Source organism: Acipenser ruthenus, chromosome 4 (assembly GCF_902713425.1).
Source record: "Acipenser ruthenus chromosome 4, fAciRut3.2 maternal haplotype, whole genome shotgun sequence".
In the NCBI taxonomy this organism is placed as follows: domain Eukaryota; kingdom Metazoa; phylum Chordata; class Actinopteri; order Acipenseriformes; family Acipenseridae; genus Acipenser; species Acipenser ruthenus.
The window spans coordinates 75,727,470-75,744,963 of NC_081192.1; the positions used below are offsets into that span (position 1 = coordinate 75,727,470).

Below are 17,494 nucleotides of genomic sequence, written 5' to 3' on the forward strand. Positions count from 1 at the left end.
GCAGCTGGGTCATGCAGCAAGACAATGATCCGAAACACACAAGCAAGTCTACATCAGAATGGTTGAAGAACAAGAAATTTTAGCAGTATTAGCTATAAAAAGCATCTCTCAGAGCTTTTTATGGCGAGTGTATGTGGTGGGTGATATTTCTGGTTTCGCTATGCTGAAAAACTGATTCATTCTTCTATTTAATATAAATATGTTGTGTCTTGGCTAATTGAAGTGGGCCGGTCTTCGCTGGGGACTCCCAAGGGAGCGGCACATTGGCTCTGGCAGTCCCATAGGTTAGGGAGGCAAAACCATCAGGGACCGTTTCTCCTCAGTGCGCTGCAGCAAACCCTGCTGGCCAGGCACCCAGTGAGCTCAAAGGCTGTCATTCAGAATCTATTCGCCAGACCATCTTTTCTTTATTCTTCCCCAACCTGAACACATCCCGCTTTCTTGCACCCTCCCCCCCACCTCTCCCCTCTCAACTTCACCTCTATCTGACCCGGAGATTTGCTCCTTACTTCTGGATTCCAGGCCAACTACTTGCGCTCTTCCTACTTGCTATTTCCAATCTATTGCCCCTGCTCTTCTTCCATTTATCTCCCTCATTAACCGACTCATTTCCCTCTTTTCTGCTCCCATAACCCCCATTATTAAGAAACCTTCTCTTGACCCTCCCTCTGCCCAGAACTATCATCCCGTCTCCCGTTCCTCTCCAAATCTCTCGAGTGAGCTGTTCACCACCAGCTGGCATCCTTCCTCACCGAGCACACTCTGCTTGACCCTTTCCAATCCGGGTTCCATCCAGCACATTCCACAGAAACCGCCCTCCTCTCTGTAACTGACTCCCTCTCCTCCATTCTAATTCTCCTTGACCTCTCTGCCTTTGACACGGTTGATCATGCTATTCTCCTCTCCTTTCTCTCTGACCTGGGGATTTCACATAATGTAGATGGAATTAAATACATTTTTACAATGTGATCAGTGGACACCATGCTTCCTGAGGTAAAGCCCATATTAAAAATCTTGCCAGTACATGATATTCCTGGCCCTGTATTTTGAGCATGGAACACAATCAAAACAAGTTAAAAACATCCAAACAAATAATTACATTTAAAAAATGGTACCAAACTCTACCTCAATGTTGGTGACTGTCAATTCCCGGAAGACGTAGGCGATGTTACAGTCCTCAGAGTGACAGCAGACCTGGAAGTTGCCATATTCCTTAACCTCAGGAGGATCAGGCCAGTACTGGTGACATTTTGGCTAAAAGAAGCACAATAAAATACAAATAGATGCATAGATTTGTAAAAAAATGTACTCTTCCCTATTATACAACTAAAAATCATACTTGAGTGTTTAATAGACCTTTAATTATATTTAGGGGGGGGGGGGGTATTTTTGATCACGTGATGTCCCTTTAAACATATTTTGAGCCAATTCACTTTCTTAATCAAACACTAGGAAGTTGTTTCTTTTTACCCTCATATCTTGATTGAGTTAACAAACGACATGCATTGATCTCACCGGATTCTATTTGAACCTGCATTTCCTTCTGGCTCTAATTGCCGAATTCATCTTATTAATTGGGTTTGGATGGAGGTTTCAATTACATAATTTTGGGCACAACTTTCACAAAGAGCCAGGCTGGATGTCCCTTTTAACCACTAAAACTGGTAATAGTGTGAATATCATTCCTACTCATATTTTACAATTTAAATTGTATTATCTTTTGGTTCAAACTATTTACAATTTTATATTTAAAAGTGTTACATATACAACAGAAGTCATTACATTGTGTCATCATACAGGTCTTATATGTTCTATTGTACTTGTGCAGCACCTGTCCATGATTTCCAGTTCTTATCTGGATGTAGTCATATCTGTCCAAGGACAACTTGTTTCTTTGTGTACGAGTTAAACACTTGGGAAATTAATTTTACCAAAACAGAAGCTCTGCTAAAAACTTACAAGAGACACAATTCCATATATATATATTTTTTTTACACCCAGTAGACCAGGGCATTTGTCAGAGCTTTATTTTTGATTTAGTCACTCTATTATAGCCACACAGCAGGCAGGAAGCTGGCTTGAATATTTAATAAAAACTGAAGTGGCTAGTCTGGGAGACAACATTGAAAGAGGTTTGTAATTGCTGTCATGAAACACGAGGGGGTGGGGTGGGGGATTACAAGGCAGTTTATCCCTGTACATTACCATCATTTGTTTTTAACCTCTTTACCTCTGTAAATGCCTATATAGGATACATCCAGGACTGCTCTGGAATCGCCCGTTTCCTATTCTGTACTCTGAAAAGAATGTCATGATTCTGTAGGAATATTGGCGCTGCTATATCTAATAGGAATATTGGCGCTGCTATATCTAATAGGAATATTGGCGCTGCTATATCTAATAGGAATATTGGCGCTGCTATATCTAATAGGAATATTGGCGCTGCAATATCTAATAGGAATATTGGTGCTGCAATATCTAATAGGAATATTGGTGCTGCTATATCTAATAGGAATATTGGCACTGCTATATCTAATTGTTTTGGACAATAAATTAGAAAAAAAAAGGAATGTCGGGTTATTATCATAACTTTCAAAAGATCTGAAACCTGAATAAGATATATCAAAGCTGTCTGTACAGACAAGTACATCAAACCTCCTGCAAAAAATTCTCCAAGGCCAGGTAAACTGCCTGCAGCTCCAAAACACTGATGTGGAGAACCTGCCAAAGGGGGTTCCACACACCTTGCGCCCCGCTGCCATTCCACACAGTGCCCCTGTCCAGGCTGGACAGGTCCGTGGTGACGACCTCCCTTTTGGTGACACTGCTCAGCGTTACGCCGAGCATAGATGGGCAGACTGTTTCCACCAAGAGGAGTGTCTTTAGACAGTGACAAGTCACTGTCAATAGGTGGTCGCAGTTCAACGTGGGCTGAAAAGCCCTGCTGTTGAACAAGGCCTGCAGAGGGCACATGTGCAGGAGACCCAATGGAAGGGTCTGGGAAGCTGCTGCCATCAAGCCCAGAAGTTTCTGGAACATCACTATCGTGAGTGGTCTGTTGAGATGAAAGAGCTGTCTGTGAGCTGGCTCGTCGCATGATTCATGATTCATGATTCATGATTCGCATGATTCACTGTAAGGCCCAACTGTAGAAGGTGGCCGGTGACAAGTTCCGCGTGGGCCTGTGCTGGAGACTGGGCACAAATGTGCCACTAGTCCAGATAAGTGAGCACTCTGATGCCTTTGAGTCTCAGTGGGACCAGGATAGCTTCCATGCACTTCAGGAAGGCACAGGGAGCTAGAGAGAGGCCAAACAGCAAGACACAGAACTCATATGCTGTTCCCTGAAAGGTGAAAAGCAGATACTTCCTGTGCGCTGGTTTATGGGGATGTGGAAATAGACATCTTTGAGGTCCACCGTGGTAGCCTGGCCTGATTGACTGCAACAGCTGTTGCATTGTGAACATTGTGAACCTCCTTTGGCTCACCTGTCTGAGGTCAAAGATCGGTCTGAGGCCACCAACCCGCTTGGTCACTAGGAAGTACCTGGAGTAGAACCCTTCCTCCAACTGGAGGGGGTCTATCATGCGAATAGTCCATTTTTGCTACCTCATGAGACACCACCACGGCGTCCTGTGGGTCCATGACTGATATTACAGTCACGCCCCGAAGGGAGTGGGGCTGTGCTTGAACTGCAGTGAGTAGCTGATAAGAACGGTAGCACTGGAGGTGGTCGCTTGGGGCACGGGAGAGATGATAGGCTCATCAAAGATGGACTGCCTTGTTTGCAGTAGCTTAACCGCAGGAAACATGCTGTCGGACTCCACGTCCTCAGGACAGGAATGCCAGCTCTTGTTCGCCCATCTCATCAGAGGCGGCGATGGACAGTGTATCCTCCTGTGGCCAATCTGTGCTTGTAGCCCCTTTGGACCCCAAGGGTACAGCGGGGCAGGTGGCGCCGAAGGTTCATGCAGTAATTCTGCAAGAACCGTTCCTTCGTGGGAAACAGCTGCCCAGAGCTTCCATTTGTTCCACATGATCGGCAGACTCGGAATAGCGACTATTGTTCCGTCTTCATTGGGGGAGGAGAAAGAGAAATGGAGGAAGATGAGGAAGACCGTGAAGACGTTTTCCTGCGTGGGCTACCCTCCTAGGTGCATCATCCGGTCTCCCTTGGCACAGAGCCATGAGGTGAGGACGCAGCCACCTCTCCAACAGAGGGTGATGGGGAAGAGTGCAGTGCAGGAGTGAGGGATGCAGAGTACTCTGTAGAGCTGCGGGAGAAATATTTCTCCAGTGTGCGCTTAGAGAAAAGTGCACAAAACAAAATTGCAGAAACTGCGGTTTGTCAGTGCCTCCTTGGCATGCTGTGGCCCCACGCAGGAAGAGCACCTACCGTGCTTGTCCTCAGTAGGCAGACTGGCCTTGCATGTCTCGCAGGGATGAAACCCAGGCATGACGCAAGAAGCAAGCAATGCAGTGTACAGTTGTGACAAAGAGAGAGTGAATTCTTGTTTTAGATCTCCCTTCCGACCGGTGACGGTGCTGGGGAGGAGGAGCAGACATCCCCAGGAGAGGTGGAAGCCGGCCATCTTGGAAGGGGGGCGGGTCCACGGTGCGCAACGTCATCAACCCAGACGAGGAGCGCTGTGGCAATCGCGCATTGGTCAACGGCGGTTGCCCGCGCTGCCCAATGGGAGCGGGACGGAGCGTACAAAAGGGGGCGTGGCCCGGGGTTCTGTTCCTTCTGGCAAGGTACAGTGCGTGTGAGAGAGAGAGAGAGAGAGAAAACGAGCAGAGAAACAGAGGAAGGGATTTGGAGAACGGGTTTTCTTTGCTATTGTGGATTTGTGTGCTAACCCTTCTACACTTTGTATTTTTAGAGCACTGACGGGACGCTCCGGGAGTACGCCGTAGGAGCGACAACCCGGAAGTGCTGGGTTTATTACCCCCCGTGTTTTTGGATCACAAGAGGAAGACGGATTGGTTTTTGTTGTTTGTTTATTTTGGGACTGCAACCCTTTTTCCCTTTGTTTGGTCGGGTTACACATAGCTGTGTATCCCGGCGTTATTATTATTATTATTGGTTTAGCAGGTTAGACATTGCTGTGTATCCTGGCGTCATTATTGTTGTTTTTTTGGGGGAGAAATAAAACCAAGGCGCTTAATTGCATAAAGGACTGGAGTCTCTTATTTTTACACCACATTATGCCTATCCTGTCATACCCACTCAGCTACCTGTCACAACAGTATACAGATGCTACCTCAATCTGCTTATAGATAGTAACCGGGCAGGTCAAGACCCGAAGAAGAACCAGTTTGGTACTGGACCAGGGACATGCACACCGGTTGATAGCGGGCCGTGTAGGACTGGGTAGAAACTGGGTCGGTTCGGTACCGGTTCAGTGACTTCAGCCCTGGGTTAGTAACAGTTCGGTGACTTTAGAACCGGGTCGGTACCCAGCAGCTGCTCTCACTACACGTGTGCCGTAGCACCACGTTGCAGACAGGCCTGCAATTACGGTAGTCTCTGTAAAAAACACAGTGAGGGGAAAAAAAACCAAAACCCTCAACAAAATACAGTAATTTAATAAATTACATAAATAATATAAAACATCTTGGAATTTTAGCCAAAGCCAAAAATAAATAACTCCAGCCAGAGCTATTGCAGCCTGGGGGGAGAGCACAAAGTCAACCGACTTATGCTGCTTGATCCCTGATAAGGAGTGACTCAAGCCGCTGGCTTCACACGGGGCACAAGATAACAAGTGGTAGATAACAAACTGTTGTAGTGGGCTGTAGTGCACAAATATGCATAATTAGTCAAATAGAGATTATTTTAAATATCAAATATAATTTGTGTAAAAACGCAATAAATGTAAAATATATAGCTGAACTAGCTCTCCTGTCAGGTCAGTTCTTGAAAGGAAAAATGGCGTTGAGGTCTGTGACCGCAGTGATTTTGTGATCTCGGGGGCGGGCCATTACTACATCACAGGCTCTACGAGCAGCTGCGATATATCTTATTTCAGGTCTTTTGAAGGTAAATACCCAAACGGTAATGGTTACATTTCGTACTTGAAAGGGAACTATGAACTGCAACTTTCTTCAGCCCTAATAAGACCCTCTTGCTGTTATTTTAGAGTGTCACCTATACATGAAGTACAGAATGAGTTCTTGCACACAATACACAAAGGAAGGGGACATGGTGGCTGCACTGTTTGCTGCAGAATGTTTGTAACAGAACTGAGATTTGTGCATAAATGAATGAATGAACATGTAGAGTGCAACAGCCAAATCATTTTAAGGGAAAGGTACATGAGCACTGCCTTATATTGTTTCCTGTAGTGTCTACCCTAATAATAATACTAATTAATACTACTACTAATAATAACAACAAATTAAAAGTATATATCCTTCCAATTGATCAATCGTATAGATACAATTGCTTTGAAACAGCTCTGCTTTAAATGATGGCTCTTGGTGATTTATCACTTCCCAGCAGAACAATTTCTTCTTGTTTCCTAGCAACCTTCTTGCTAAAATACACGTAGCACTTTTAATGAAGCTAGGGTAAATACTCCCTATAAAATGTTCAATTTGTTCGGCCCAACATTTTTTTTACCATTAACAATTGTACATCTTTCAGTGATTTTTTCTTCTTTCTTTTTTTCATCCAGGAAATTAATCTCTCGCCTCCTTGTTTTTACACAGCATGTATACTGTGAACCTAAAAAGCTGTTTGAGAGGTCCCGTGCCAACGGCTTCACAGAAAGCTCTCAGCTGAGCAGAGCTTTTTAATTCACTGCGCACTCACGCAGGACCTTAATTTGATCAACCGTGCGGGTAACAAAGAACAAAATTCATTTAAAAAAAAAACCTAAAACAGGTATACGTTTCTTTTACAGTCATGTAGCCAGGATACAGGAGTTTGTGATTCAGACACAGTGATAGATTGGAAGATAGGAATGAGGTTCGATTTCTTTGCATTTGTATTTATTTAAATCCTTTAGATTTTTTGGGCTCAGTAGACTCTGATGTCTCCTATGCGGCCAGCTGACAATTCTAATCTCAATGTCACTTGATGTGGAGCAGAAACAAACGAATTCTCTGCTTGGTTTGTTTTCTCTCTGAGATGAATGCAGTGGGGGAATTTGTTAAGCCAGATTTCTGCTTAATATTCCTTTTCACAATTTTAGGAGAAGGTTGTACCTTCCACAGGTAGTTGCACTGCCCTTCATTTAGGCTTATGCTTAAATTTTTTATAACTGTTTATGTGAACTCTATGAGGTATGATAAGATGTGCTCCCAGGATGCAACTTTATAAATTAGACAACTAAAAGTGTATACCCTTTGTGGCAAAGTGCCCCGCCCCTGTGTGCATTTGTGTGATCTGTGTTGTATGTTGCGTGCGTGTGTGTGTTAATGTTGGTGTATAGATTGGTACACGGGATATAAACGGGTCTGTGTTTCACGTATATTTAAAGTGTAGATTTGTATTTAGGCACGAGGAGAGCACAAATCACTTCACGTGCTGGTTAAATGTAATATGTGAGCACGGGGTTGCACAGAATTAATTCACGTGCTGGGATTCAAGTGAATAATTAATTAGTAATTGAATCCCAGCACAACAGTATATATAGATGCACATTTTCACTCAGTGGTGGTTGGTGTTCGGTGAGTGGAGAACGGGAGAGAGAGAAGGAGAAAAGAAAGTCTAAAGTAAAGTAATTAGTGTTATCTGCTCACCGTGTTTGTCCGTTTGTCTGTTCACTGTTTAGTCCGTTTTGTTTATATGTTTCTTTTGGCGTCAAGTGCCGTGTCCTGTTTTTTGTACTGTTAAACCCTTTTATTTGTTAAATAAACGCTGAGTGCAGCCATTGCACTCAGCTCCTCATCACCACCGTCTCTGTCTGTGTATTCCTGTCTGGTCTGACGCCACCCACTCTGGCCGTCTTTGTGACACGTGGTGTCAGAAGTGGGATAACAGCGCCTCCAAGCGTCAGACCAGGAGAGGGGGTTTTGTGTTTAAAAAAAAAAAAAAAAAAAAAAAAAAAAAAACCACAGGACTGGTTTCAAAAAAAAAAAAAGTGAAAATGGAAGGCTGGAGAGACGGCTGCCGGGACCTGGAGGACCTCCTCGGGGGCCTCGAGGACCAAGGCTGGTGCATGGCCTGTGGAGTCTACGGACACACGGTGGCGATCTGCCCCTTTCAAGGTGAGGAGGAGGAGGAACCGGATAAAGAGGTGAAGGACAGGGAGGAGGAGTGCCGCCTAAGGGCCAGGCATCCACGGCGATGTAACAAGCCATCGCCGGGGTGCCTCCTCTGCGACCAGGATCACCTGTTCGCCCACTGTCCCTTCCGCAGCTATGGGGAGGAGCCTGAGCGTCCACAGCCCAAATGGGAGGAGCCTGAACGTCCTACGCCTGAGTGGGAGGAGCCCGAACGTCCTACGCCTGAGTGGGAGGAGCCCGAACGTCCTACGCCTGAGTGGGAGGAGCCCGAACGTCCTACGCCTGAGTGGGGGGAGCCCGAACGTCCACAGCCCAAGAGGGGGGAGTCGGTGCGTCCACAGCCCAAAAGGGAGGAGTCGGTGCGTCCACAGCCCAAAAGGGAGGAGTCGGTGCGTCCACAGCCCAAAAGGGAGGAGTCGGTGCGTCCACAGCCCAAAGGGAGGCAAGTCGGGGCTTCCACAGCCCTGGGACCCAAGCCACCAGCAGAGGGAAAATGCCTGCTGGTTCAGCCCCAAGGGCCGGAAGGGGAGGAGTTACAGGCCCAACCCCCTGGAAATTTTTTGGGGGGGAGAGGGGCAGGAGGCTGGTGTCCCCCAGCAGCCTCTATTCATGCTGCTGAAGGCAGCACGGCGCGCACCAGCCCAGCCGCCACAGCGGAGGGAGCCAGCGCCGCCAGGAGCAGAGGAGCTGCCTCTGCCTCCGCCACCTCCACCGCTTCCTCCACTAGGAGCAGAGGAGCAGGAGCTGCCTCTGCCTCCACCACCACCAGGAGCAGAGGAGCAGGAGCTGCCTCTGCCTCCGCCACCTCCACCGCTTCCTCCACTAGGAGCAGAGGAGCAGGAGCTGCCTCTGCCTCCACCACCGCCAGGAGCAGAGGAGCAGGAGCTGCCTCTGCCTCCACCACTTCCAGGAGCAGAGGAGCAGGAGCTGCCTCTGCCTCCACCACCTCCAGGAGCAGAGGAGCAGGAGCTGCCTCTGCCTCCACCACCTCCAGGAGCAGAGGAGCAGGAGCTGCCTCTGCCTCCACCACCTCCAGGAGCAGAGGAGCTGGAGCTGCCTCTGCCTCCACCACCGCCAGGAGCAGAGGAGCTGGAGCTGCCTCTGCCTCCACCACCTCCAGGAGCAGAGGAGCTGGAGCTGCCTCTGCCTCCACCACCGCCAGGAGCAGAGGAGCTGGAGCTGCCTCTGCCTCCGCCACCGCCCGGAGCAGAGGAGCAGGAGCTGCCTCTGCTGCCCGTACCTCTGCAGGGAGTACGGTGGCCGGAGCCCCAGAAAGGGGAGCTGCCGGCCACGAAGAAGGGGGACGAGGTCTGGAGACCACTTTCCCCAGCAGCAGTTTCGCTGCAGGAGTTCTTGTGGCCGGAGCCCCACAGGAGGGAGCTGCCGGCTACGAAGAAGGGGGAGGTCGGGGGACCACCTGCCCCCGCAGCTTTTTCGCTGCAGGATGGGACCAACAGGCTGTCAGCCGTGCCACTACCGGCAGGGGTGCTGACAGCATTGCCAGCCAAGGGCCCACTGAAGCCTCCCTTCCCAGCCCGAGACTTTGTTCTGGACTGCTGGGTTTTTAAGGGGGGAGGTGGCCGTTGAGGCCATGTGTGCTGCGCACAAGGGGGGGTATATGTGGCAAAGTGCCCCGCCCCTGTGTGCATTTGTGTGATCTGTGTTGTATGTTGCGTGCGTGTGTGTGTTAATGTTGGTGTATAGATTGGTACACGGGATATAAACGGGTCTGTGTTTCACGTATATTTAAAGTGTAGATTTGTATTTAGGCACGAGGAGAGCACAAATCACTTCACGTGCTGGTTAAATGTAATATGTGAGCACGGGGTTGCACAGAATTAATTCACGTGCTGGGATTCAAGTGAATAATTAATTAGTAATTGAATCCCAGCACAACAGTATATATAGATGCACATTTTCACTCAGTGGTGGTTGGTGTTCGGTGAGTGGAGAACGGGAGAGAGAGAAGGAGAAAAGAAAGTCTAAAGTAAAGTAATTAGTGTTATCTGCTCACCGTGTTTGTCCGTTTGTCTGTTCACTGTTTAGTCCGTTTTGTTTATATGTTTCTTTTGGCGTCAAGTGCCGTGTCCTGTTTTTTGTACTGTTAAACCCTTTTATTTGTTAAATAAACGCTGAGTGCAGCCATTGCACTCAGCTCCTCATCACCACCGTCTCTGTCTGTGTATTCCTGTCTGGTCTGACGCCACCCACTCTGGCCGTCTTTGTGACACCCTTATACAATTTTGATATAGAAACGCACAGCAAAGTGAAAGCATAGGTAAGCATTGTAAAACCCAGAGAAGTATGTTAATGCATATTACAAACCATGGTAAACTATGCATGGAAGTGCAAAATGGCAGTGTAAAGTTACAGTGGTCCATGTGCCTGCTTGCGTGATTGTACGGTGTACTGGACTCACCTTCCCTCGTTCCGTAAGAGTGGTGAGCATGACGATCACGGCACAGTGCTGCTCCCACACAGCCTGCCAGAAGTGTGAGCAGGTGTGTGGCAGGGGGCCCTGGCTCGCCACGTACTTGTTAACTATGCCGGCTGATGGGATTTCCATCTGAAAGGGGAGAGAAACACAGACAAGGCAATGACAACCATGTACTTAACGTATTCGCTCGAGTAAAAGTCGACCTTGTGTAAAAGTTGACCAGCCCCCATTGTGAGGGCGAGATTCAGGCATCATTTTTTTTTCTCCTAAATATATGTATTAGATATCTTGACGGCGTTTGAGTGGCAGATTTGCAAAAATAAACAATTTTATAAGCACTTCTACCTAGAACCGCCAGAGCGTATTACAATATAATATGTGGGGTTTTTTTTGTATAGCCTACAGTAGTATTATTTTAGTATATAAGCCCCACCCCCAGTTCCTTCTTAGCCCATATGGAAGTATGCATTTCAATGGAATGGTGGGGGGTGGTGTGGTCTGGCTGTAATTCAGTGAAACTGCGTCTGTTTTACGTGATAGCTCCTGGATGTAAACAAACCTGGGATTATTATTTTTTTATATTATTTATTTTATTTATATATATATATATATATATATATATATATATATATATATATATATATATATATATATATATATATATATATATATATTATATATATAGACACACACACACACACACACACACACACACACAAAATGTCACAGAATTGTTTTTGCCAAATCTTGAGATGCTTGCGTTTTGATTTGAGAGAAATTAGCTCTGGCAACAAAGGCAACAAGGATTTGCCCACAACAATGGAGGTGCTGCTTTTTCCCCACAGAAGCACTATGCTGCAGGGTCACGCAATAGAAAAGGTAATGTTATTGTTGTTGTTATTATTATTATTATTATTATTATTTATTCATTCCCCTCCATAGCGTTCATGCTGCTGCCAGTCATCGCAATCAGTAAATATAGGCTTTTACTTTAAATTATAGATCTGTTGATATGTTTGCTCGTGTGTTAGTCGACCCCCCCCCCCGTCAATCTTTTGGATTAAAGAGCCAAACCAATGACCAGGGATAAGGTTTAACCAGATTGCACTAAGATGCAGCTTCAGTATGTTTTGTGCTCATTAAACATGTTGCATGTTTAAACATATTAATTTTGTTACATTTTACTCCACCTGCTTCTTCCACTCTACTGATAGTGTTGTCTTTTAAAAAACCCATAACAGCCTTAAATGGGATGCTTCACCACTGAATAAAAGAGCCACATTCAAAAGAGCCACATTGTGGAGCTTAATGTTCCATACTGTATACATTTCAAGATAAGAGCAATCCAATTTGCACTAATCCAAGAATACCTTACCTAAGGTAACATTAGGTAGTTCAAGGTTAGTGCTAATTGGGGTACTTTTAATTAAGTTGACCAGAATGAAATACATTATTATTATTATTATTGTTCAGCTAGAGGGGACCATTAAGAGAAATTCTAAGATAATACAAAATCAGGAGAGTAGTTCTCATTCAACATCATGATGGGGTCTTTTTTTAATGATCCACACAGTAGCGGATCTTAATACTGTTGCCCTAAACATTTACAAACCTGATTTTTACAGGCTTCACTTCACAGTATTTTCATTGCATGTTGTAACATTAATAAGGGGTCAGTAATTCACTGCTGGGGGAAAGCACTGCAGTTGTTTAAATCATTCAAAGAAAGGCATCAGGAACAAAATAAAAACAGCTCAAATACACCCTGTATGTGCTTACAGTGTAAAATATCCCTCATTTGATTTGTGAGTTCACAAGTTTTGCCCTGCAAGTCATTTGATTTGTGGGCTTAGAAGTTGTGCTGAAATGAATTCCAGGTATCATATGAAGTGTCCCCAACCTACTTAGTTCGAGCATCTCCAAAATCAAAAAACAGTTCAATTTAGGAAAACACTGTGTTCAGCAGACTCAAACACCTATGTATCATAGTTCCTTGACATAAACCCTCTCTCAGCAGAATATAAATACTACAGTGCATCTCTATTTCTATTGTTACAGGAACACGAGCACTGTCTATTCTGCACAACAAGCAGTGTTTTTTGGGTGCAGCTTGATATCCCTTTACTCTGCCATTTCAAGGCTAATCTGATTAAGACTATGAGGAATTTTATTCAGAAACGACAGAGACAGACTTGCCAGCCTTGGATAAGTAACAGAACTCCCCGCTTTATGTAAAATTCTGAACAGAATAAAGAAAAAAAAAAACATGCCCTTTGTTTATTAATACACACATTATGTTCAGTGGATGGTGTATACACAGTAAATATGAATGTAAGATACCGAATGTAGTACTAAAATCGGTGGCATAGACTTCTCATAATATGAATGTTTTTGAGAGTTGACACAAAATACTGAACAGAAAAGTAAAATAAAAACAGAACTCCATTGAGTTTCAGTAACTACACTGTAGCATTTTCTTATGACAAAGAAAACAATGCTTTATCTGTTACACCAGTATTTATGTATCTGTTCTAATATTAAATATATCTCTTGCAAAATCTATAGACTGCCCCCCTACAAGTTTAATTATTTTACCATACTGCATTTTATATTATTTTGTGTTCTGTAATAGTAGCTTAATGCATTAATAGTTTACCTAAACTACATTTTCATTTGTCACAGAGTGTAAAACTGCAAAAGAGCAAGAAAGAGCCAGGGATAAAACCTGTATGCATTTATATACCGAAGGTCCATACACACGCTTGCTGCACTAATATTATATTTGGGGCCGTTTACAAATCGCAAGATAAAATAAAAGCATGGACAACGCACACTGCAAAGCTACACATTGCACAATATTCAGTCATTCATGTCATCATACAGCCTTGAAACACTAACATTAATTAGTTTTAGAAAGGTCATGAATTTACAAGACAATTCAGGTGATTGCCCAGGAAGGATGGTGCAGTCTTGTCTCTGGGATGCTACATATCGGGGTCGGGATACCTTGTGCTGATCAATTTATTTTCAAATGAATTACATTTAAATCCTAAACCCTGAAACTCTTACAGCACACAGAGTTATTAATTTTGAATGACTTGTCCATCAGATAAGTCACGGAATACTTTCCTTTCTGCAAATTCCCACTACTAGGCACTGACTGCAATGACAATGAGTTCAACTGACAGCTGAGAAGCCTTGTGACGTGTTCAAGTCATTTATTACCATACAAAAATAAATAAATAAATAAATAAATAAATAAATAATAAATATTCCCGATGAGTGAAAGGCCCCATTGAAGGTGATCTTCAAGGTAATTCAGCTTCTCAACGAGACACTGATTTTTAGTAGATTCTACACAACAGTATTTACTGTTTCACTCATGTCATTAAAAAAATGTTAATGTATTTCCAAATGTGTAAAAGTAATAAAACACCTAAATGCACATCAGTCATGGTTTCCCATGTGGCAGACCCTGGCAGAAAAAATCCTGACAATAAGTCTTTCCAGTCTGTGGAACACTCATTGTAACTCCATAGAGATGTACAGAAGTGCTTTAATACACCTTTCATTACCCTGTCACTGATGCCAGAAGCCTTGTGTTTGCACTATAAAATTACCTCCCCAGTCCTTGCAGAGGTAAAACTGCCTCTTTGGATGCACAGATAATACTGCCTCTTTGGATGCAAAGATAATACTACCTCTTAGTTCTTCCTCTCCCACCCCCTTAATTCTATTCTGCAATAGAGAGGGGACAGAATTAAAGTAATTTTAGTTTAAAAGAGACAGTATGACTTCCACAGGTTATACCAATATCTGAAAGATGTGTTGGACCTTGCTGTGTTGTTTCCTCTTCCTGGAACACTTTAAATAATTTTCAGTACTTTTTTGGCACTAGAAACTGCTTTGGGCAACTCCGATATCCTGAAGCTTGGTGGTATGTTTACATTTTTTGGCTGCAGTCCCAGAATTTGTGTCTTCATTCTTTCCAGGCAGATGCACCCCAATAAAAGTGGGTTGGTGCACTTACTATTCTCACTCGAGAGCTCACCCAAGCTCTTATAGACTACTTTTAGACATGTTTTTTCAAATTTTGTACACATTATTTTTTAGACTCCATTAAAACATATCTTTTACATTTCTGTAAAATATCTACTGCAACAGTAATTGTGTACAGTAATTGAAATACCAAGACCGCTCTGGTTGCGAGCCAAGATCAGAACCTGTGTTGTCATCTTGTGCCCTGTTCCTAACCAGAAGCCTAGTCATGCCAAACTGTCAATAGTTTTTTTTTGTTTTTTTTTAAAATACTGTACAATAATAATAATAATAATAATAATAATAATAATAATAATAATAATAATAATAATAATAATTCCATACTAAATCTAACTTTTTTTTTAATGTTTGAGGTTGTATGAATTAAATGTATTACAAAAGAAAGTAAATTACAAAAAAAAAACAGGACAAGAAATGAGAATAAAAACTTACATTAACAAAGTTGGCATTTATGTAATTATCCTCTTCTCCATCTAAAACAACTCTGGTATTGTCATCTGTTGGGAAAAAAAAATTGAAACACACAAACAAAACTGTAGATACTTCAATTGTTTAGATTAGGAAGGGAAATGATACAAAAGCAAATTGCAGTTCTACCATAAATCCTGACAATAAGCAATGCTAAGTCTGCATATCCAAGGACATGGCAAAGGGAAATTAGCCCGAAGAAAATGGCATATCGGAGATTCAAAACAGTTTTTTCCTGGTTTCCAGTCCATGTCCAAAATCACTGGTTTTGACATGTCCCAAAATACACAGAAATAATACTAAAGCCTAAAAAGCCTCCAACATTAGTTTGAATTCGGTTTGCTTTCACAGAAACAGTGTACTGTACTTACATGGCAACACATCCTTGTACCGATTCTTGTCCATGTTCTGAGGTAATTTTGCACACAAAACAGTCATCCCAGGTTTTTTTCTGTACAGTTGCTGTCGAGAGAAAATTCAATGCTGCATTTATGTATACATTATTTGCATTGTTCAAAAACAAAGTGCTATATATCCAGTAGAATGTTGCTGAGGATGCTGTATGAAAGTCTGAAACAAACAATTTTATTTTCCTTAAACAAAATGTAAATGGGGGGTGGGGGGTGGTACAGTGACAGCTCTATAAAGAGTAACTCGCATTTAGTTTTTCAATTTTGCCCTAATTTACCAGCACAGGCTATTTTATTGGGAAAGAGCAAGAAAAGATGAGGACAAGCAAAACTGTAGTATTTTCAACCAGAGATTTTATCTTTACAGACTTAAATTAGTCATTTTCCAGGGCATCTTAAAGACAAAGGCATTTTAAACCAACACCAGCTACCAGCACTCCAGATAAGGTTTTGGGTCATTGAATAATTTACTCTCCAATTTAGACACTATCAGCATGATTTTCAAAAAGGGCAAAATAGGAACTAGGTTGCAAAGTGATTTCTAAAAGCTGATTTGGGTCACTAAATACATGGCTTTCAAAAGGGTTTAGCTAAAATGAGTCGTGTATTCACTTGTTGACACTTTAAAAATATAAATCAAATGACGTGGTTACATTAAAATCAGGCTTTAAAAATCATTTTGTGACCTAGTTCTTATTTTGCCCCTTTTGAAAATCATGCTGTGTGAGTAAAATGGAACATTACCTTGAAGTCATGAGTACTTTCAATAAATACTGTACATGCTTTAATGCTAACTTATGGGATATGAATAACTACAGCCTTATATTTAAACTGTTATGTTACTTTAAAACTGTACAAATACTTGGTTTTGCAATAAAAACGCCCCTTTCCTTATTTTCCACCAGAAAAAAATCCAAGCCTTTTTCGCAGCCGTTTAGTCCTGCCGTAATAATTTTATAGTCCGGGAAGTTGCTACTCTTGATGTCGTTATCTACTGCGTTTACCGAGTCTCCTCCCACTAGTACTAGGCTGTTACAGTTTTTGTAGTTGTTTTCTGTAAATCCTTCTTTCTCAGTTTCTTGTGCTGTCCACTGTCCCTGTCCACGTTTAAAAAATGGTACCAATACTGCACTAATGCTAATGAAGAAACAATATTGTATTTTCTTATTGTTCGTCTTGCTATAGCAATATAAACATCCAGTACATATTGTATTTATTATATAGGTTTACTTCCCAAAAATTCGGTTGACAGATAGGTACATTGGTAGGTTCAGTTGGGGTGGGGGGGGGGGGGGGGGGGGCGGCATTGCTATGACCCATTCTCCAGCTACTGCATGCAGTATATTCACAACTGACCACAGAGACTTGGAGAACCAACGAAGCACAGGAAGCTTGATAACTCAAGCTGGGCAGTAAAATTGCTATGCTTTTCTTTACGCATTCAAATTAAATATTATACTTCATTAAATATTATGCTACATCAAACAAACAGCATCTTTCAAAGATCTGCATCGTAGGTCGTAAGGAGAGCCTAAAGCAGAATAAAACAAAACAATCCAGAGTTACACTGGTGAATTGGAGACCGTGCTACGTCAAGGGTGTTTGAGTCGTTCCGAGGTTCAAAGACTCAAATCCGCCCCCCCCCCCCGCCCCTTCTACTGTAAAGTTTGATCTGAAGTGGCTGCTGAATTCAGTGATCCTCAGTCTGCTGCATGCCTATTGTGACTTGCAAGCAGGAGATGCAGCTTTTGCATATTACACACGTCAGGGATGCCATGTGCATAAAAAATGAATCAATGTGATGGAGAGCCCTAGCATAATTTGTTGTCCAACCCCTGTACTATTTGCATTACAGATCAGACAGACTTGTTAATTTGCGAGTCTT

The 17,494-nt window shown here is 43.2% G+C and overlaps 1 protein-coding gene across 7 annotated transcripts in view; it reads right to left on the reverse strand.

Moving 5' to 3' along the window:
- The window catches only part of LOC117400475 (tyrosine-protein phosphatase non-receptor type 3-like), a 141,159-nt gene that overhangs the window by 11,081 nt on the left and 112,584 nt on the right, over positions 1–17,494 (reverse strand). For all 7 annotated transcript variants that reach the window (XM_034000509.3, XM_059022798.1, XM_059022795.1 and 4 more), the window contains exons 21-24: positions 15,571–15,661; positions 15,164–15,228; positions 10,655–10,801; positions 1,126–1,254 (exon numbers count right to left, since the gene is read on the reverse strand). In XM_034000509.3, coding sequence (XP_033856400.1) covers positions 1,126–1,254; positions 10,655–10,801; positions 15,164–15,228; positions 15,571–15,661 — 432 coding nt within the window. The remainder of the gene's footprint in view (positions 1–1,125; positions 1,255–10,654; positions 10,802–15,163; positions 15,229–15,570; positions 15,662–17,494) is intronic.